We start from the raw sequence: 23,005 nt of genomic DNA on the forward strand, positions 1-23,005 counted from the left end.
ACATTTCAACTTGCACATTCTGTGGCAGGCCTGCCACAGCCTAAATCTGTCAAGGCCCATTCCACAAGGAAGGTGGGCTCATCCTGGGCGGCTGCCCGAGGGGTCTCGGCATTACAACTCTGCCGAGCAGCTACGTGGTCGGGGGAGAACACGTTTGTAAAATTCTACAAATTTGATACCCTGGCTAAAGAGGACCTGGAGTTCTCTCATTCGGTGCTGCAGAGTCATCCGCACACTCCCGCCCGTTTGGGAGCTTTGGTATAATCCCCATGGTCCTGACGGAGTCCCCAGCATCCACTAGGACGTCAGAGAAAATAAGATTTTACTTACCGATAAATCTATTTCTCGTAGTCCGTAGTGGATGCTGGGCGCCCATCCCAAGTGCGGATTGTCTGCAATACTTGTACATAGTTATTGTTACAAAAATCGGGTTATTATTGTTGTGAGCCATCTTTTCAGAGGCTCCGCTGTTATCATGCTGTTAACTGGGTTCAGATCACAGGTTGTACAGTGTGATTGGTGTGGCTGGTAGGAGTCTTACCCGGGATTCAAAATCCTTCCTTATTGTGTACGCTCGTCCGGGCACAGTATCCTAACTGAGGCTTGGAGGAGGGTCATAGGGGGAGGAGCCAGTGCACACCACCTGATCCTAAAGCTTTTACTTTTGTGCCCTGTCTCCTGCGGAGCCGCTATTCCCCATGGTCCTGACGGAGTCCCCAGCATCCACTACGGACTACGAGAAATAGATTTATCGGTAAGTAAAATCTTATTTTTCCAGTAAATAATAATACCTTTTTCACGCATAAAACCTGGTTTTAACCCGGTTCGGACCTGGGACACTTAGCACAGGTTGAAGCCGTGTTTCAGTACTTACTGCCTTTCACACATCGATGGACTCTGGCTGGTTATTCCTGGGTCGTTGCTGTTCACACCGGACCTGGGTCTCTCATCTAACAGTGGTAGCTTGGATATGCTGTCATCTTCAAGCGCAACTGTGCCCACCAATCAAATACTCTTAGGCATGACCGGGGTCATCACAACCCGGGTAATGCCTTTCAGACCACAGGCAATCCTGGTCAGTCCCGGGCATAACTGGTACCGAACAGGATTGCAGACCTGGGATAGTCGGCCTGAGAGGGTCTGTTCAGACATAGCTGAGCCACACGACCCGGCAAAAACCTGTGTAAAAAGGCTGTATGTGAAGTGGTATAAGTCATATAGAGGGGAGAAAAAATCTGTATAAGGGGAAGGTCAGCATGGAACATGGGATTCATATTCTGCGCTCTCAGCATAATTTCTCTGACGTCCTAAGTGGATGCTGAGACTCCGTAAGGACCATGGGGAATAGCGGCTCCGCAGGAGACTGGGCACAACTAAAGAAAGCTTTAGGACTACCTGGTGTGCACTGGCTCCTCCCACTATGACCCTCCTCCAGACCTCAGTTAGAATCTTGTGCCCGGCTGAGCTGGATGCACACTAGGGGCTCTCCTGAGCTCCTAGAAAGAAAGTATATTTTAGGTTTTTTATTTTACAGTGAGATCTGCTGGCAACAGACTCACTGCAGCGAGGGACTAAGGGGAGAAGAAGCGAACCTACCTAACTGGTGGTAGCTTGGGCTTCTTAGGCTTCTGGACACCATTAGCTCCAGAGGGATCGACCACAGGACCCGACCTCGATGTTCGGTCCCAGAGCCGCGCCGCCGGCCCCCTTACAGAGCCAGAAGCAAGAAGTGTTCCGGAAAATCGGCGGCAGAAGACTTCTGTCTTCAACAAGGTAGCGCACAGCACTGCAGCTGTGCGCCATTGCTCCTCATGCACACCTCACACTCCGGTCACTGATGGGTGCAGGGCGCAGGGGGGGGGGGGCGCCCTGAGGTCAATATAAACACCTTGGCTGGCAAATCATCACAATATATAGTCCCAGGGCTAAATATGTGATAAATTACCCCTGCCAGAATCCATGAAAAAAGCGGGAGAAAAGTCCACCGAAAAAGGGGCGGGGCTATCTCCCTCAGCACACTGGCGCCATTTTTTCTTCACAGTGCAGCTGGAAGACAGCTCCCCAGGCTCTCCCCTGTAGTTTTCAGGCTCAAAGGGTTAAAAAGAGAGGGGAGGCACCAAATTTAGGCGCAATATGTGTATACAAGCAGCTATTGGGGGGAAAAATCACTCAGTTATAGTGTTAATCCCTGCATTATATAGCGCTCTGGTGTGTGCTGGCATACTCTCTCTCTGTCTCCCCAAAGGACTTTGTGGGGTCCTGTCCTCAGTCAGAGCATTCCCTGTGTGTGCGGTGTGTCGGTACGGCTGTGTCGACATGTTGGATGAGGAAGGTTATGTGGAGGCGGAGCAGAGGCCGATATATGGGATGTCGCCCCCTGTGGGGCCGACACCAGAGTGGATGGATAGGTGGAAGGTATTAACCGACAATGTCAACTCCTTACATAAAAGGCTGGATGACGTAACAGCTGTGGGACAGCCGGCTTCTCAGCCCGCGCCTGCCCAGACGTCTCAAAGGCCATCAGGGCTCAAAAAACGCCCGTTACCTCAGATGGCAGACACAGATGTCGACACGGAGTCTGACTCCAGTGTCGACGAGGTTTAGACATATACACAATCCACTAGGAACATCCGTTGCATGATCTCGGCAATGAAAAATGTGTTACACATTTCTGACATTAACCCAAGTACCACATAAAAGGGGTTTTATGTTTGGGGAGAAAAAGCAGCCAGTGTTTTGTTCCCCCATCAGATGAGTGAATGAAGTGTGTAAAGAAGCGTGGGTTCCCCCGATAAGAAACTGGTAATTTCTAAAAAGTTACTGATGGCGTACCCTTTCCCGCCAGAGGATAGGTCACGTTGGGAGATATCCCCTAGGGTGGATAAGGCGCTCACACGTTTGTCAAAAAAGGTGGCACTGCCGTCTTAGGATACGGCCACTTTGAAGGAGCCTGCTGATAAAAAGCAGGAGGCTATCCTGAAGTCTGTATATACACACTCAGGTACTTTACTGAGACCTGCAATTGCCTCAGCATGAATAGTGCTGCTGCAGCGTGGTCTGATACCCTGTCAGATAATATTAATACCCTAGACAGGGATAATATTTTGCTAACATAGAGCATTTTATAGACGTCGTCTTATATATGAGGGATGCACAGAGGGCTATTTGCCGGCTGGCATCCAGAATTAATGCAATGTCCATTCTGCCAGGAGGGTATTAGAGACCCGGCAGTGGACAGGTAATGCTGACTTTAAAAGGCACATGGAGATTCTGCCTTATAAGGGTGAGGAATTGTTTGGGGATGGTCTCTGGGACCTCGTATCCACAGCAACAGCTGGGAAGAAAAAAATTTACCTCAGGTTTCCTCACAGCCTAAGAAAGCACCGTATTTTCAGGTACAGTCCTCTTGGCTTCAGAAAAGCAAGCGGGTCAAAGGCGCTTCCTTTCTGCACAGAGACAAGGGAAGAAGGAAAAAGCTGCACCAGACAGCCAGTTCCCAGGATCAAAAATCTTCCCCCGCTTTTCTGAGTCCACCGCATGACGCTGGGGCTCCACAGGTGGAGACAGGTGCGGTGGGGGCGCGTCTCGGGAACTTCAGGGACCAGTGGGCTTGCCCACAGGGTGGATCCCTAGGTTCTGCAAGTAGTATCACAGGGATACAAGCTGGAGTTCGAGGCGACTCCCCCTCGCCGTTACCTCACATCAGCCGTGCCTGCTGCCCTCGGAGAAAAGGAGGTAGTACTGGCGGCAATTCACAAGCTATACTTCCATCAGGTGAAATCAAGGTACCCCTCCTTCAACAAGGCCGGGGTTACTATTCCAAAATGTTTGTGGTACCGAAACCAGACGATGCGGTGAGACCCATTCTAAGATTGAAATCCTTGAACACTTATATAGGAAGGTTCAAGTTCAAAATGGAATCGCTCAGGGCGATTATTGCAAGCCTGGAGAATTTCATGGTATCACTGGACATCAAGGATGCTTACCTGCATGTCCCTATTTACCCTCCTCACCAGGATTGTCATTACCAATTCCAGACGTTGCCGTTGGTCTGTCCCCGGCACCGAGGGTATTTACCAAGGTAATGGCCGAAATAATTATCCCGTACTTGGACGATCTCCTTATAAAGGCGAGGTCCAGGGAGCAGTTGTTCGTCGGAGTAGCACTATCTCGGGAAGTGCTACAACAGCACGGCTGGATTCTGAATATTCCAAAGTCGCAGCTGGTTCCTACGACGCGTCTACTGTTCCTGGGGATGGTTCTGGACACAGAACAAGAAAAAAGGGTTTCTCCCGGAGGAGAAGTCCAAGGAGTTGTCGTCTCTAGACAGAGACCTCCTAATACAAATACAGGTGTCGGTGCATCAATGCACGCGAGCCCTGGGAAAGATGGTAGCTTCTTACGAAGAAATTCCATTCGCCAGGTCCCATGCAAGGATCTTCCAGTGGGATCTGTTGGACAAGTGGTCCGGGTCGCATCTTCAGATGCATCGGCGGATAACCCTGTCTCCAAGGGCCAGGGTGTCGCTGTTGTGGTGGCTGCAGAGTGCTCATCTTCTAGAGGGCCGCAGATTCGGCATACAGGACTGGGTCCTGGTGACCACGGATGCCAGCCTTCGAGGCTGGGGGGCAGTCACACAGGGAAGAAACTTCCAAGGACTATGGACAAGTCAGGAGACTTCCCTACACAAATATTCTGGAACTAAGGGCCATTTACAATGCCCTAAGTCAGGCTAGACCCCTGCTTCAACACCGGCCGGTGCTGATCCAGTCAGACAACATCACGGCGGTCGCTCATGTAAACCGACAGGGCGGCACAAGAAGCAGGATGGCGATGGCAGAAGCCACAAGGATTCTCCGATGGGCGGAAAATCATGTGTTAGCACTGTCAGCAGTGTTCATTCCCGGAGTGGATAACTGGGAAGCAGACTTTCTCAGCAAACACGACCTCCACCCGGGAGAGTGGGGACTTCATCCAGAAGTCTTCCAAATGATTGTACACCGTTGGGAAAGGCCACAGGTGGACATGATGGCGTCCCGCCTCAACAAAAAGCTAAAAAGATATTGCGCCAGGTCAAGGGACCCTCAGGCGATAGCTGTGGACGCTCTGGTAACACCGTGGGTGTACCAGTCGGTGTATGTGTTCCCTTCTCTGCCTCTCATACCCAGGGTAATGAGAATAATAAGAAGGAGAGGAGTAAGAACTATACTCATTGTTCCGGATTGGCCAAGAAGAGCTTGGTACCCAGAACTCCAAGAAATGATCTCAGAGGACCCATGGCCTCTGCCGCTCAGACAGGACCTGCTGCAGCAGGGGGCCTGTCTGTTCCAAGACGTACCGCGGCTGCGTTTGACGGCATGGCGGTTGAACACCGGATCCTGAAGAAAAGGGCATTCCGGAGGAAGTTATTCCTACGCTAATTAAAGCTAGGAAAGAAGTGAATGCAAACCATTATCACCACATATGGCGGAAATATGTTGCGTGCTGTGAGGCCAGGAAGGCCCCAACGGAGGAATTTCAGCTAGGTGGATTTCTGCACTTCCTACAGTCAGGGGTGACTATGGGCCTAAAATTGGTTTCCATTAAGGTCCAGATTTCGGCTCTATCGATTTTCTTCAAAAAATAGAACTGACTTCACTGCCTGAAGTTTAGACTTTTGTTAAGGGAGTGCTGCATAGTCAGCCCCCGTTTGTGCCTCCAGTGGCACCGTGGGATCTCAACGTGGTGTTGTATTTCCTGAAGTCGCATTGGGTTGAGCCACTTAAATCCGTGGAGCTAAAATACCTCACGTGGAAAGTGGTCATGCTGTTGGCCTTGGCGTCGGCCAGGCGTGTATCAGAATTAGCGGCTTTATCATGCAACAGCCCTTATCTAATTTTTTTATATGGATAGGGTGGAATTGAGGACTCGTTCCCAATTCCTTCCTAAGGTGGTATCAGTTTTCATGTGAACCAACCTATTGTGGTGCCTGCGGCTACTTGGGACTTGGAGGATTCCAAGTTACTGGACGTAGTCAGGGCCCTGAAAAATTATATGTTTCCAGGACGGCTGGAGTCAGGAAAACTGACTCGCTATTTATCCTGTATGCACCCAACAAGCTGGGTGCTCCTGCTTCTAAGCAGACTATTGCTCGCTGGATCTGTAGCACGATTCATCTTGCACATTCTGCGGCTGGACTGCCGCACCCTAAATCTGTAAAAGCCCATTCCACGAGGAAAGTGGGCTCTTCTTGGGCGGCTGCCCGAGGGGTCTCGGCTTTACAAAATTGCCGAGCTGTTACTTGGTCGGGTTCAAACACTTTTGCAAGAGTCTACAAGTTTGATACCCTGGCTGAGGAGGACCTAGAGTTTGCTCATTCGGTGCTGCAGAGTCATCCGCACTCTCCCGCCCGTTTGGGAGCTTTGGTATAATCCCCATGGTCCTTACGGAGTCCCAGCATCCACTTAGGACGTCAGAGAAAATAAGATTTACTCACCGGTAAATCTATTTCTCGTAGTCCGTAGTGGATGCTGGGCGCCCATCCCAAGTGCGGATTGTCTGCAATACTTGTATATAGTTATTGCCTAACTAAAGGGTTATTGTTGAGCCATCTGTTGAGAGGCTCAGTTATATTTCATGCTGTTAACTGGGTATAGTATCACGAGTTATACGGTGTGATTGGTGTAGCTGGTATGAGTCTTACCCGGGATTCAAAATCCTTCCTTATTGTGTCAGCTCTTCCAGGCACAGTGTCCTAACTGAGGTCTGGAGGAGGGTCATAGTGGGAGGAGCCAGTGCACACCAGGTAGTCCTAAAGCTTTCTTTAGTTGTGCCCAGTCTCCTGCGGAGCCGCTATTCCCCATGGTCCTTACGGAGTCCCAGCATCCACTACGGACTACGAGAAATAGATTTACCGGTGAGTAAAATCTTATTTACACCCAAAATGAGAAACGCAGTTTGAGTGACATTTAATGGTCTGATCTAAACAGGATGTTATGTGCTGTTTCTCTCTTCCTCAGTGGGAGACATTATGTAAGTCTGAGTAATAATTGCAGCCAATGACTTTAGTAAGAACGTCAGACCTCATTGAGTGAGGCACTTGGTGACACAATGGTTACTCCCAAATTGAATAAGATGGGCGTAAATCGCATACTCCAACAGTAACCTACATGTCAGATATTCAACATATATGCACTCAAGTAGGATTGTAGTATTTGGTACTCCACTGGAGAGAGTGCTTTGTCTCTTGTATACCAATACAGCTAATTATGCCTTCATTCTGCCTTATTTACCTAATTTATAACACACACTGGGATGTATACACACCACGGGTATACGTTACTCCTGAACTGGCAGGCTGCATTTTGAATATTTGGTTGACCACTGAATTACAAGATCCACTGTGTGAAGACAGTATTTATTCTTTAACTTCAAGCAGAACATAATAGGGCCCTCATGTTGACATTATGTTGTCACCAGATATATCCTTTTGGGTGCCAAGTGCACACGCTCATTGATACACTGAAGTGCAAAAAGTCATGGCCTAGGACCCTCTCTGGCCCGGCGAAGTGCAGCAACTCAGCATGGAATCGATTCCACAAGTGGACTGAAGACCTCTGGAGAGATGTTGATCCATGCCGTCTGCTTCCCACAGCACCGTGATATTTGTAGATGCAGGATCTTGGGTGCAACTGGACCTGTCCACCACGTCCCATAAATGCTAGATTGGATTCATGTCTGGTGGACATGGTGACTACATCATTTGTCTGAACTCTCCATAATGCTGCTCGAACCAGTTCTGGACAACTTGGATCTGATGACATGTTGCATTATCTTGCTGGAATATTCCATCATTGTGGGGATATATGAAGTCCATGAAGGGTTGCAAATCATCACCAAGCACTGCAATGTAGCAGTTACTGGTCAATGACATGTTCATACGGATAATGCCATATGAACACACCCCGCACCATTATGGAACCACCACCAACCTGCATGGTCCCTTGTTGACAACTGGGGTCCATGGCCTCATGGGGGTCTGTGCCACACACAATTCCTACCATCAGCCCGAAACTGGAACCGTGGCTCATTGGACCATAACACATGTTGCCAGTCCTCCAGGGTCCAATTAGGGACGCCATGAGCCCAGGTAAAACGATGTGTCCGGTGTCGTCGTTTTGACAGGGGCACTCTGGTGGGTCTTCTGCTCCCATATTCCATGGAAGCTTAAGAACACGACACTGACCTGCTGGATATGTGTCTGGTACCGCCTGCATTGAATGTGGAAGTGATTTGAGCTAGTGTCGCTCATCTGTTACTACGGACAATTCTGGCCAGGCACCACTGGTCACAATCATTAAGCACCCGTGGTCAGGCACTGCGCTGTCCACGGTGGGTGGTTATGTCTTTCATGAGGTATTCTCTGTACATATGTGACACTGTAGATTGAGGAATGTTGCCTATCTGCACAACTTTGTAAATGGAAAGTCCCATAGTCGGGCACTGACTATCATGCCTCGTTCGAACTCTGATAATTCACGTTGCCTTGATATGAGCGCTCGCCACAGGTTCTATTCCCACTCTATGGGTGTCGTGGACACCCACGAGTGAGATTAGTCCCTGCTAGTCAGCATGCCGACTGTCGGGATTTCGCCCTGGCGGGATGGAGGGGTCGGTATTGTGACCTGCGGTCAGACCGCCGGTCACATAACTACATCCCGACTCGTGAGATGTCAGATTACAAATGATGCAGGTCTGGCCATGTTCAAGACTTGACAGTACATTGGCACAACCTACAATTACCTTTACATACAGCTATCCCATGCTTTTTGGTACTTCAGTGTATAAATTACATTAAATGCAACAGAAACCTCTCTGAGCTAAACAGTTCAAGCCAAAAACAGGGACTTAAGGGTAGGGGTAAGTTTAGCTCTAGAGAGGTCCTGACAATGCACATAGATAATGGATATAACTGTATTGGATGTTAAATGTAGAATTTACAGGATCCCGAACAGCATGGATTTACTGGGGGGAGATCATGTCGCACAAATCTTGTTTACTTTTTTAACTGGGTGTCTAAAGTGATAAACGGGGGGGGTGCTAGATATAACTTATCTAGACTTTAACTTTAGTAACGCTTTTGACACTATCCCACATCAGACTTTTAAATAAACTTGAAAGCATGGGATTGGATACTAGGATGGTTGAATGCATAAGATCCTGGTTGCAGGATAGACAACAGAGAGTTGTAGTACAGGTTGAGTATCCCTTATCCAAAATGCTTGGGACCAGAGGTATTTTGGATATGGGATTTTTCCGTAGTTTGGAATAATTGCATACCATAATGAGATATCATGGTGATGGGACCCAAGTCTAAGCACAGAATACATTTATGTTACATATACACCTTATACACACAGCCTGAAGGTCATTTTAGCCAATATTTTTTATAATTTTGTGCATTAAACAAAGTGTGTCTACATTCACACAATTCATTTATGTTCCATATACACATTATACACACAGCCTGAAGGTCATTTAATACAATATTTTTAATAACTTTGTGTATTAAACATAGTTTGTGTACATTGAGCTATCAAAAACAAAGTTTTCACTATCTCACTCTCACTCAAAAAAGTCTGTATTTCGGAATATTCCGTATTTCGGAATATTTGGATATGGGATACTCAACCTGTACATGGAGTGCATTCAAAGGAGGGTAATCTTACTAGTGGAGTACTCCAGGGATCTGTACTTGGAAAAGTGCTTTTTAATATCTTCATTGGTGACATTGAAAATGATATTGAAGGGTAAAGTATGCCTTTTTGCAGATGACCCAAAGGTATGCAACAGTGTAGACACACCAGAAGGGGTAAAACAAATGATTGCTGATCTACAGTAGGTAGACTAGAAGAATGGTCAAGATCATGGCAGTTACAGTTTAATGCCAACAACTGCTAAATCATGCTCTTGGGCCTCAAAAATCAAAAGGCTAAATATCGTATTAATGGCACTATATTTAAAACTACTGAGGAGGAAAGGAATCTAGGAGTCACTATTTCAGGTGACGTAAAGGCAGGTGAGCTATGTAACAAAGGAATGAGGAAGGCAAGTCAGATGCTTGGTTTCATAGGGAGAGGAATCAGCAGCAGAAAGAAAGAAGTAATAAGGCCACCGTATAAGTCATTGGTATGGCCACATCTAGAATACTGTGTTCAATTCTGGAGGCCATATCTTCAGAAGGATATAAATGTATTAGAGACTGTACAAGCATGGACAACTAAAATGGTGCATGGCCTACATCACAAACTTACCTGGAAAGACTAAAATGTCTTTACATGTATAGTTTGGAGAAGAGAAAGAAACTTACAAATATATCAAGGATTTTAACAAGGTACAACAGGAGACATTTTTCAAAGGGAGAGAAGTAATAGAACATGAGGACATGCACTGAAATTGTAGGAAAGTAGGTTTAGGGGAAACTTGAGGTAAAATTACTTCATAGAAAGGGTAGTGGACAAGTGTAATAGCTTCCCAGCAGAGGTTTTGGAGGCTAAGATAGTTCAGCAATTTAAACATACAGTACATGGGCTAGACATACGGATATCCTTACAAAGAAATAAGGATCAAATAGGGTTTGAGGTAACAATATGGTTAAAAAAGTGCCAGACTAGATGGGTCAAGTGGTTCTTATCTGCCGTCAAATTCTATGGGGTCGATTCTATTCGGCAACTTAAGAATAGCGCCGGGAATTAGCTCCCGACGCTATTCAATTCAGCTCCAGTTAAGTCGGCGATGTCCCGTTCTCACCGAATTAACAGGTAGTTTTGTCGGGAGAACGGGCAATCTCCGACTTAACTACCCGCGGCGATGCTGATTCCCGACAGAATCAGCTTCGCGCCGGCCGCGAGGCAGCACTTTTGTCGGGTTTCTTCTCTCATCCCCCGGGGATGAGAGAAGAATTCCCGACAATTGCGGGTCACTAGCAGCTGAATTGAATAGCGTCGGGAGCTAATTCCCGGCGCTATTCTTAAGTTGCCGAATAGAATCGACCCCTATGTTTCTATGTTTGATCTGGATATAAATGCTTTCTGAGGTAGTGTTTATGTATCTGTCTGTTCCAGTTCCATGAATGAAGTGGTGCACACATCCCCAACAATAGGCAGTAACGTGGAGGAGATCGTGGTGAATAATACTCGATTTCTAATGTGGGATATTGGCGGCCAAGAGTCTCTCCGTTCCTCATGGAATACTTATTACACAAACACAGAGGCAAGTGTGACTGAAAGTATTTTGGAATGAAGAAAGTAGGGCACTACTGGTGGGGACCATTGCTCACACTCGGCCTGATTTAGAGAAGGATGCATGCCATTTCTGTATACAGTGGATTGATTTGTGTCTGAATCGCACTGCAAATGTGCCGCAATGGCGGTCACAGTGAGGATTATTCACAAAGTAATTGATAGTACGGGAGCATTTGTTGGGGAGTGGCAACTCAAATGCTGGCATGTCGCGACCGTTTCGGGGGGTAGGGCGTATCACAGCATTTGACTGCGATCCTGTAGTTACAATGGCATCTGGCCTCTTACTTCCAGCGACCGTGCTGTGTGACCATAGGGTTACGCAGAAGGCCGATGTTTGACTGAATCCTATGATTATATGCAAGCGGCGGTTCACAGACGCCCCCAGTGGGCATTTCAGTACAAATCCCGGTGGCAGTGACATTTGCATATTTACACACAGTCGCTGCGTACACATTTGCAGCTGCGGTGGCATTAGCATACATCTCTGAATGAGGCCCTCTGTGAACTGAGGATAATTTTTGTTCTGACTCCTTTTGCTTTAGTTAAATGAAAGTTGCATTATATGAAAGTTACTGTATTCATGATCATCAATGCACAAGCTGGGGGTAAGAGGAAGAGAGGTGTGTAAGATGAAGATGTACTTGTGGGAGGTCAGTATTTCCTGAACACATCCGATATCCTGTCTGGAGGTCTTCAGGGACACTGAGAGTTACAGTATATTGCACTTTGCTGGGTAGCCATTGTGCACTAGGTGATGTTCTCCTATAGTCAGTGATCGCGCTGAGGCAAAAAAAAAGTGGGTCCTAGGGACCCCTCACTTTTAAAAAATTGGGGTCCTACCTGTCCTTTTATGGGTCCCATCGGAATGAAGTTTTTAGTTAGTCTTATTAATGATTCAAATATAAAAACACAAACTTGATTTGGACACTACAAAAGTGGTGCAAGGGGGAGGATGGGGTGACGATGTTGCTGGGCTGTGTAGCATACAGGACACCCCGCACTATAGATGTAACTAGACATTTTGGTGCCCTTGTGGCAGAAAGAGAATTGGTGCTCCCCCACCCACACTGAAAACTGCGACAAGGTGTGCCAATTTTTTTTAGGGGTGTGGCTTTGTGGGGAAGGGGGCGTGGTCACATAATAATACCAATTCACATTACTCCACACAGTAGTGCTGCTAATACACATTGCACCAGGTAGAACCTCCTATACACACTGAGCCAAGGAGAGCATGAAATACACATTGCGCCAGGCAGAGCACGTTATATATATTGCACCAGGTAGATCACGTTATACACATTGCGCCACACATTGCACCAGGTAGAGCACGTTATACACATTGCACCAGATAGAACCTCCTATACACACTGAGCCAAGGAGAGCACGTTATACACACTGCGCCAGGCAGAGCACGTTATACACATTGCACCACACATTGCACCAGGTAGAGCACGTTATACACATTGCACCAGGTAGAACCTCCTATACACACTGAGCCAAGGAGAGCACGTTATACACATTGCGCCAGGCAGAGCACGTTATACACATTGCGCCAGGCAGAGCACGTTATACACATTGCGCCAGGTAGAGCAAGCTATACACATTGCGCCAGGCAGGGCACATTATGCACATTGCGCCAGGTAAAGCACTTAACAATTATATGATTAAAAAACAGGACAACATTATTAAATAATAAATTTTATATATGTAATGGGTTTATGGTGCCGCTATAATAGGAGCCCCAGACTGGATTTAGACACTACAAAAGTGTTGTGGGGGAGGGAGGGGTGAGAGGGTGACAGTGCTGCTGGGCTGTTTTCATATCGGAAGTATGCGTTCAGGATACCGGCTGTCGGGATCCCAGCAGCCGCAATACCGACGCCGGAATCCTGACAGCCGCCAGAACACCGACGCTGGCATCCCGAGGAGATCGGGATCCCGGCAACGATATCCTGACAGTCAGGATCCTGAAGGTAAGTATGCACTGCCACCACAGGTTTAGCGTACGTTGGGGGTTAGGATATGGTGTTGGGGAGGTTAGGGTTAGGCTGCAGAGAGGGGGATAAGTGTTAGGCACTAAGGGGGAGGGTTAGGTTTAGGCTGCAGGAAACGGAGGGTTAGAGGTGGGAGGTTAGGGTACCCTCTGCACCCTTGTCGGCATTGCTGCGATCGGGATGCTGGTGTCGGTATACTGAATGCCAGCATCCTGACCTCTGACTTCGGACACTTGGTACAACCACTGGATTCGAGTCATGCTGCCTGTAATTTATGTGCTGAGTGATCAACTTCAGTGACACTCACTCTGCTGGCTGTCTTTACAGTAACCAGCAGCAACCAACAAAGACAGCCAGAACAGTGAGTGTCACTGAAGTTGATCACTCAGCACATAAATTACAGGCAGCATGACTCGAATGCAGTGGTTGTACTAAGTGTCCTGTATGCTGCACAGACCAGCAGCACTGTTACCCTCTCGCCTCACCCCCATCCCATGCAACATTTTTGTGATGTTTAACAACCTGTTTGCCGGCGCCATGCAGCCCCCATCTCCGCCTTCCCACCGATATAAGCAGCCGCCACCGTAAGTCCAGCTCACCCTTCCTCACAGCACTTACAGTCCGCGGTCACTGGCGTTCACCTCCCCCCGCAGCACAGTGTGTAGCGCCACAGAGCCGTCCTCACTCTCTGTCCGGCCCCCGTGAAGCTGCAGCAGGTGACCAGGAAGGAGGAGGGCCGCAAGAGAACTGGTAAGGCTCCACCTCCGTCCTCTATTTACAGGAAGCTTAAACAAGACAACCAGTACAACCAGCTTCAGCGGAGCGCGTCCCCGGGGACCCACACAGTTTAGAAAAGTGAATCCCCGGACCACAGAACTGGGTAAAATATGTGCTATAGCGCGTATTTGCGAACACTGATCGTACTGCATGCAGCGAACATTACTTATTTTGAATTAATTCACATCATACTAGTTTGAAGATTAAAACATAAAATCCTCATAGGGATTATGAAAAGTACCGCGGAGGTACATAGTTCTGCTTTTCTGGTGTCTTGTGAATGTTGGATAGATGAGGGGATTTATATATTTTTACTTCTTTCATGTTTTACAGTAATTTTCTGGTGTTGAGTGCAGTTTTTATTGCTGTTTATTTGCCTGACTTAAACGTGCCTTCTCCTTCTCCAGTTTGTAATAGTTGTAGTGGACAGCACAGACAGAGAGCGGATCTCGGTAACCAGAGAGGAGCTATATAAAATGCTATCACATGAGGTGAGATATGTCTTACATAAACGTACTCCAGTGTTTGTCTTCAGTTTGGCTGACTTAAATGTTCCTTGTGTTGTTACCCGCTGCATGGTCGGTTTTAACATGAGGACATAATTATATTTAATAGTCACAGCACAGTAACTATTAGCAGCGCTAGGACTTTGATACGTGATGCAATCAGTGATATCAACATCAAAGAGTAAAGTGGCCACACGAGAGAGGAGAGTCCACAATTTAGGAAAAGGGGGAGAGGACTAGCTACCTTACTGCAGTTCCCCATCAGGGAATAGAACCGCCCCAGCTGGCCGTTTGGACATGAGCTCAGCAGCAGAAGGGTTGTATCTGACTGCCGAGGAGTTTCCCAGGATAGTATGGGAAGTTCCAGGTATGACTAGCGCCACAAGGTCAGACATTATCGAAGGTCAGAAATGAGGCCATGAACAGGAAGAGCCACAGAGATTCCATAAGAATCTTTGTGAAAACTGTGAGCAATCTGGCACTTTCCGTTATGGCATAATCTGACTACTATTTGTAATGACTTTTAATGAGGTGATATCTTTCCATGATGTACGGAAAGGAAAAAGAGAATTCACATAATTTAATTCAGGTATTTGTGCAATGGGGTTACATACGTTATTACCGGTGGACGGGATTCCAGCTGTCAATATCCCGACAGCGGTGCACCGCCTGCCAGAATGCCGGCAGCGAGGGCGAGCACTAAAAGTCCCCTTGCAGGCTCGCCACGCTGCAGGCTCAGGATCTATTCCCACTCTATGGGTGTCTTGGACACCCACGAGTGGGAATAACTCTGGTGAGCCGGGATTCCGGTGCTGGCATTGTCTGGTGTCGGAATTTCGGCGTCGGTATCCTGAACGCCGGGATACCGACAGCCGGCATGTTAACTGCGTCCCCTGCAATGGTAGCACTCCCCTCCTTCAAATCATAATATGAGTGCATTGGGAAATAATGCACCGTGGTGGACTTTGCTACGTAGTCTTCTAAATAGTCCTGATGATGTCTCAGTGGTCCCCAGAGAGAGGTAAGGAAAGCGAGACCATAGTGTGCACCAGTATTTTACTCGTCTTGTATATTTATAAAGCAATGTCTGTCAGTACGATGCTTACATGGTGATAGCAATGGAATAAACCATAATGAAGCCCAAATAGAAAAGTCTTCTTACAATTGCAGTGTAATACAAAGCACTACTAAACTTATTAATTACGTTTATATTTCATTGGTAATGATTAAAAACAGAAGAAAATCCATATAAAATTACAATGTCTGTGATGTCACAAGATGGGCATATTTCCCAAATGTACACGTTCTTATTGTCATTAACTTCTTTTTATAGGGCACCTCAAGGTGTCCACAGAACCGTATATACTGAAAACAAGATGACATACATACTGCAAAAATACAAAGGATAACCGTAATATAAATAAACCAACAACAGGGAGAGAGAGAGGTAGGATGGAGAAACTAGCTAAGACTTTAGAAGAAAGCAAGCAGTGATGTGTCACACAGTGGTGACCAGGGAACAAGCTGCAATCAATGAGCCTGTACCCACAAAGCAGGCAGGCAGAGAGGAGGGAAGCATGGAGACAGGGGAACAGATATGCACCGGTGACAGGGATGAGGAGAGAATGAGGGGAAAGGGCCCTACTATCTATGGGGAAACTAGGAGGGTGAACTGGCAGAGAGGGTAGATGGGTGGACAGATGTACCGAGCAGAGTGTTGTGATAGCTGACAGGCTTTGGTGTAGCAATGAGTCTTGGGCCTGGAGGCTTCCTGTTAGTCTGATGGTGATAGGGTGGTGAGTTCCACTGCTATGGAACAGCACAGGAGAAGTCTTGGATGCGGGATAAAAGAAGGGGGTGATCAAGATGGAGGTGAGGCCGGTGGTCAGTGGAGAAGCAGAGAGGGCGGGAGGGAGAGTGGACAGAAAGTAGGTCTGAAATGTAGGATGGAGTGGAGCAATTGACGACTTTATATGGCAGGGTGCGGAGTTAAAACCTGTTTTCTGCGGTGGATGGAGAGCCAGTGACGCAGTTGGCAAATAAGGGAGGCTGACACAGGGAGCGAGAGATATAGATAAACTTAAATAATCATGTAAAAGTACTGTATTAGTTCAAAATCTAGCAGAAAGGGACATATGATAAGTTATACTTCTCCAAACAAAGGTCAAGGTGCAGTACCTAAAGATGTCAAGTACAGTATGAGAGAGAATCATTTTCAGCTTGCATCAAATAGTGAGGTGTCCTCTTCCGCCCAGGTAATCCTATTGCAGCTGAGCGAATAGGCTGTTCCCAACCATTTCTCCTAGTACTTTCCACATAGCCAGTAGTCTTACAGCGGTAGCAGTTACTGGATGACTGAAGAAGGGTGCTTCTTTACTTATGTGTTTGGAATTGAAGGACTTGAAGAAGGCTGGACTACTGGTCTTTGCAAACAAGCAAGATGTGAAAGAGTGTATGTCTGTAGCAGAAATCTCCCAGTACTTGAAATTAACATCTGTAAAAGATCATCAATGGCACATACAGGCGTGCTGTGCTCTCACTGGGGAAGGGTGAGTGTAAATCTTCTACGTAACTTACAATGTGGCACACACTGGTATATGTATAGTAATGCAAGATAGCAAGATCATATTATGCACAATATTATATATAATATATTGTTAGTTCTTTCTTTATAAGATAAACAAAAAAAACCCTAGCTTTCTAGGATCACTTTGAAAAGTGTATTCCTATGTATGAAATATGGAGGTAAACTTTTCCATTCAGTCTGACTTTAACTTTTCACTACAGCTGTGTTAAAAGAGTCCAGTGTTGCTAGATTTCTCGATTGGCAATCAAATACTCAGATCAGCGGACATCGATGATCAGTAATCAGTCAGGGAAATGGCAAAACCATATAACTAGTTGGTTGGAAGGAAGAAATGATAAAGCTGGCCATACAGATGAAGCCACGCTTATCTTGCCTTCTCTGCTGCACCTAGGCACACCATGGTTTATTAGCATAAGGCCTTCATCTATTGTTCTCAGCTGCAATACAGTAGAGAGAGAACAATATAGCAGGGGATTAAGTCATTACAGCAGGGGATTAAGTCTGATTTGCCTTGCTCAATTAATCCCATTAAAGGCCAAGATAAATATGGCTCCATCTGTATACTGACCAACTTTCATTCAACCATTAAACTGGTTGGTTGGTTGGTTGGTTGAATGAATGAAGACCTTGCACTGTATGGGAGCAAATGACAATCAGCCATTTGCTTCCAAACCCCTAAAAACATACTAAAGCTGGGTACACACTATAGTGACGGGGATTCGTTCAGACGTCTGAACGAATCCCCGTCAGCCCTGGATGGTGTATACACACTGGGGCGATGCTAATGAAGTTCGGAACAAACATGTTCCGTCCTCCTTTGGCATACTATAGGATGCTAGCGACAACGCTTGGTTTTATGTGCAGAACATACAACCAAGAGTCCGTCGCTAGCGTCCGCGGGAGAGGGCAATCCCTTGTATACACTGAGTGATGTAGGCAATATGTCGTTACGAAACGGCATATTGTGCCGACATCGCTGTAGTGTGTACCCAGCTTAAAAATGTCGTTCAGACAAGTTGATTAAATCAAACCAATTTAACCAACTTGTGTGAATGACCGTCTTCTCCTGTTTTCTGGCGTTTGGGAGCAAATTGCTGATTGTCATTTGCTTCCATGCATTACCACGTCTTCATTCCAACCAACTAGTTTGATGGTTGCATGAAAGTTGGTCTAGTATATGGCCATCTTTATAATGTCAAATGACAAAAAGTCCCTTATATGTAGTGAAACCTTCAGTTTTTACTTATTTATCATGCTTTTACTATTTGTAATTAATGTTTAGCCTGTGTCAAGGACTCGAGTGGATGATGTCGCGGCTTAAATCCAGATGACCTCTGTGTGACGTGAAGAGACATTAGACTCAAATACACTGTATTTATGAATCCCTGGACTGCTGCACTCTTAAGACAAGTATTTATCAGCATTGCGTTCCACTGGTTTCATCAGCAAGAAAACACCAGAAAATTATCTGAAGGCAAAACCTTAATGATTCTGTGATGACGTCTTCTGAAGGGTACTGTGGAAAGCTGTGATTGGCCTGGCTGCTCATTTTAGCCCTCACCCAGGGACGGTCAGAGGAGGAAGAGGGAGATGACATTTTAAAGACTTTTTATAATGTAATTTTACTAATTGACCCTTTGCGAGCTGAATGTGGCCTGAGCTGGTGACACCGAGCAGAAGAATCAACTACACAGAAAATGGCTGAGCAGTATTTTTAAATCCCCACCGGCAGGACTAGATTCTGTACATATCTTTGTATCTCCTGTGTGTGTGTGTACGCATGCCCCTACGTTGTACTAATATGTGGAAAACATTGCCTTGAAGACCTTGAAGAAAATTGCACAGTTCTGATATGTAACGGTTATTTGTCACTTTCTTGTCCTTTTGTTTTACAGTGCTTGTTTTTTGCACATTCCTTGGCATCTGCTGATTTGCATGTTATAATGCTCCACTGAACACTTATTTTTTTTACTTTCCTTGTCAAGAAAAACTTACTAGCACAAGTGTGACCGTGGGATAATTAAGTAGAAAAGGGGAACGTCCTCTCATCATTCCTATACATGTACTTGTGCTTTTTATCATTCAGACACAAGTAGAGACTTCATAGAGTTTAGTTTTCATGCCTAAGTAACCCATGGACCCTCCCCCCACCCCCTTCATTCTCTTACTCCCCTATCCCTCTGCCCTGTCCCCCCCGCCTCCCTTTCTCCCCATTCCCTTCATAATCTACCTCTCTCCACCCCACTCTCTGCCCATTTCTTCCTCCGTCCCTATATATATTCATCGACTACCCTGTTTGATTACATTATTGCATTGGAAAGGAATTCAGCAATTTGTTTAATTGAGAAGGATCATGAAACCTCCATATGATGGGGACTCTACTTCTCACCTTTGGCAATGCTTTGATACCTTCGCATCCATTGGCTGGAAATGAAAGCCAGCTGGTGATTGGAAGAGTGTTAGGGTTCTGTGCAGCTGTCTCCTGGTTTCTGAAGTTGAATGTTAGCTGTCCAGGCTAATATGCATGTGCTGGCACTCTTTTCTGTACAATAAATGGGTAGGACCTCTCCCAAAATAATACAGTAGTTAAATGGCTTCTGTTATTTATTATTGGTATTTACATGATGTCCTGTAACATTTCCCTAAGTAATAGTCTCATTTTAAACTCTGTCATCTGTAATTGGCAATCAGAACTGACACCAACCCTTCCAATGGTGATCACCTCATCTGTAATGAGGAATCAAAGCCTAGAAAGAATAAAGCTGTTGGTTCAGCCTGGAATATTATGTATTGAAGTGGTCACAGATGCTTCTAAACACCAAATGCAGAGCTTTATCCTATTGGCTGATTCTTGTGTTTTTCTATGAATGCTTTTAGATCATCTACACACAGTGGTCTTCCCTGGATGTGACCCACAATTGCTGTGTGGACACCATGACATTTAATTCACACAATGATGCTAAGATGTCTTGTATTGAAGGGCAGTGAAAGTAAACCTTAGTAAATCACACATGAATGTAAAGCCGTGTTTAAACCTTGGACATGTACAAATCAAATAAGTGGTTCAACAATGCAGCTCTCTTCACAGTTTTCCAAACTCTAACATAAACTAACCATTTTTAACTGTGAGGTGATGATACATTGGGGCAGATGTATTAACCTGGAGGAGGGATAAAGAAGTGGTAAGCGCAAGGTGATAATGCACCAGCCAATCATTACGGATTTTAAAAATGACACTCGCTGGTGTGTTATCACCTTGCACTTATCACTGCTTTATCACTTCTCCAGGCTTAATACATGTGCCCCACTGCTACTAATAGGGCTGTATGTATTGATCCATCTTAGTGCTGTTATGTGATGTAGGCTTCCACTCAAATATAGCAGCATATAGTGAGCAACATGTCTGGCCAAACATATTTGCTATTACTATTAGTAAGACAAACAAGGCAGTATAGGCCACCATCCTTCGCAGAAATAAGAAATAAAATACTACTTCTTGGTGTAGTACTAGACTGCACCAAATGGAATGGCCTCCAGGTTGCAGAAAGAGCTTGTGTTTTGACAATTGAGCTGTGAGATTTAAAGCAGCAATCTTTTACCAGGTTTTGCCTTTAAAAAAATTGCAGCTTTAAACAGTGAAGCTAAATCGTAGAAACATTATCAGTTTGGCAACCTACAGGCTATTACGTTTGGCCCACTGCATAAGTTTAATGTACAGTATACAGTATTACTGGAACAGCTTTCAGAGAGTTGTTAGTCACAGTCAGTCCACAAGAGGGAGCCCTCTGTTTCTGGAATTCTGTGCGGAGTAAACCATTAATACACTAATTGATTACATTTTGATATTTAATTATTATTATTATGTTACAGATGTGTTCTTTTATAATGAGTAGTTTTTTATATCCTACTCAGTGTCTCTGTGTATAGCGATTCATAAATACTGTGTTCATATAATTTATCCATAAGGATTTCGAAATAGTGAGACATTTTTGAGGATAGGTTGAGGAGTACATGTGCCCTGCTTGTTATAACAAGCAGCATTAAATATATTTAAGTCGTCTTAAAAATAAAATAAAACCCCAGATCTGGTGGAAACATAGTAAGTCACCACTTTTGCCTATAAACATCATTCTGTGCATCCAACAGAATACTAAAATAGTCCTATACAAAATTAATAAATAGATACCTGCCAGAAATTGCATTCAGCTCTTGCTAGGAACTGAAGTGGGTACAGGGTGATATAAGAGGTGGATGTTATTTCAATATGCATGTTAAGTTTTCCTTACTGGTCACAGTCCCAGCGGGGAAAAAAAAAGCTACAATCCACAAGAACATGACTGGAAAGACCCACTGTTAGGACATTGATTTTATGTTAGAACATAGGTATGAGGTCACATCTAACTTTTTTTATTTTTCGGATTAAAAAAAATAAAAAATCTCTTTTACAATACCTGGAAACTCAACATTTATAGAACTTTTCTGAACTTCAACAGCTATTACTTTCTAAAAAGCCTCCTCTCCTGCCCATTTAGAACCTAGCATAGAGGTACTATATATATATAAAAGGCAGCCAGTCACTCCCTCCTCTGATTGGTTTCCCAGCTTGCTTATGTCATGTTTTCCATACACAGACTGCAGCTGTTCTCCTCACTCTTTCATCTGAAATGTTTAGCAGGGACATGTAGTCTCCTGTACTTAGATCCACAGAACGACAGTTTGGTTATCTGTGGTTTCTTATTGTGCTTTGTGTAAAGTAATCATTACATAATATGCATGTAGGGTAGGAGTCCCTTAGACCACAGTCAGCTGAAATGCTTGAAACTAGACTTGGACCAACAAGTAATATTTCACCTGGTGTGATCCTGGTTTTGGCTTTATATCTGAATCTGGGATTCCCTTAGGTCTATCCAAATTCCAGAATCGTGTCATGTAACTTGTACCCATGATTAATCTGAGACATCCCCGTGCATCAGAGCTCTATCTGCGAGATACCCTGCTGTCATTTTAGGTCAGGACCTTTGAGGGAACAGAGATATTTTTCCACTACTTAAAGTAGATTGCTCACCTAAACACAGAGTTTTGGTCTAACCGGCTGAGGGGGTTATTCAGGTTTGTTTGCAAACCAAAAAAGTTTACAAATGCGCTGCAGGTGGGGCAGATGTAACATGTGCAGAGAGATTTAGATTTGAGTGGGTTATATGGTTTCTGTGCAGGGTAAATACTGACTGCTTAATTTCTACACTGCAATTTAGATTTTAGTTTGAATACACCCCACCCAAATCTAACTCTCTCTGCACATGTTACATCTGCTCCACCTGCAGTGAAACCTGGTTTTGCCCAATTGCTAACTTTTTTGGTTTGCTAACAAACCTGAATCAGGCCCTTAGTATTGTACAAACGAAAAAAGGGAGGTAGGAGGGCGCTAGTAAATGGCTATAAGACACCTAAAATACTGTTACTGTTCTCTGGCAGCAGCTTCCCAAAGTCGAGGTGCTGATCCTCAACCCAAAAAATTCACAGAACAAGAAATACTCAGAGAAGCGCTACCATTAAACAGTATTAATAAAATTTATTATTAAAAATATTTTATATATAGCTGTCACAATTCAATGAATAAACCAATTATCCATATAATTCATGTAATATACACCAAAAATTAATAGCTAAAGATGGTAACAAATATAAGATACATTGTAAGAGCTCCCTTGGAAAAACGTAACCACCTGTATTCCAGATAAAAATGCAGCATTTATATTTCACTAATACTTCTTAGATTAAGCTCCATGCATGGGCTAATTTGATCACATAAATTCATTAGATGTTTCTTTGGAAGTCCATCCACATTAAAAGTGATATATA

At 45.1% G+C, this 23,005-nt stretch overlaps 1 protein-coding gene across 2 annotated transcripts in view; it reads left to right on the plus strand.

Moving 5' to 3' along the window:
• The window catches only part of ARL5A (ADP ribosylation factor like GTPase 5A), a 33,119-nt gene extending 13,395 nt beyond the window's left edge, over window positions 1-19,724 (plus strand). For both annotated transcript variants that reach the window (XM_063933544.1, XM_063933543.1), the window contains 4 exons: window positions 11,103-11,250; window positions 14,461-14,544; window positions 16,957-17,108; window positions 18,429-19,724. In XM_063933544.1, the coding sequence (XP_063789614.1) occupies window positions 11,103-11,250; window positions 14,461-14,544; window positions 16,957-17,108; window positions 18,429-18,477 (433 nt within the window). In that variant the 3' untranslated portion in view covers window positions 18,478-19,724. The remainder of the gene's footprint in view (window positions 1-11,102; window positions 11,251-14,460; window positions 14,545-16,956; window positions 17,109-18,428) is intronic.
• Window positions 19,725-23,005: the final 3,281 nt, after the last annotated feature.

The sequence above is a fragment of the Pseudophryne corroboree genome, chromosome 7, assembly GCF_028390025.1.
Source record: "Pseudophryne corroboree isolate aPseCor3 chromosome 7, aPseCor3.hap2, whole genome shotgun sequence".
Classification (NCBI taxonomy): domain Eukaryota; kingdom Metazoa; phylum Chordata; class Amphibia; order Anura; family Myobatrachidae; genus Pseudophryne; species Pseudophryne corroboree.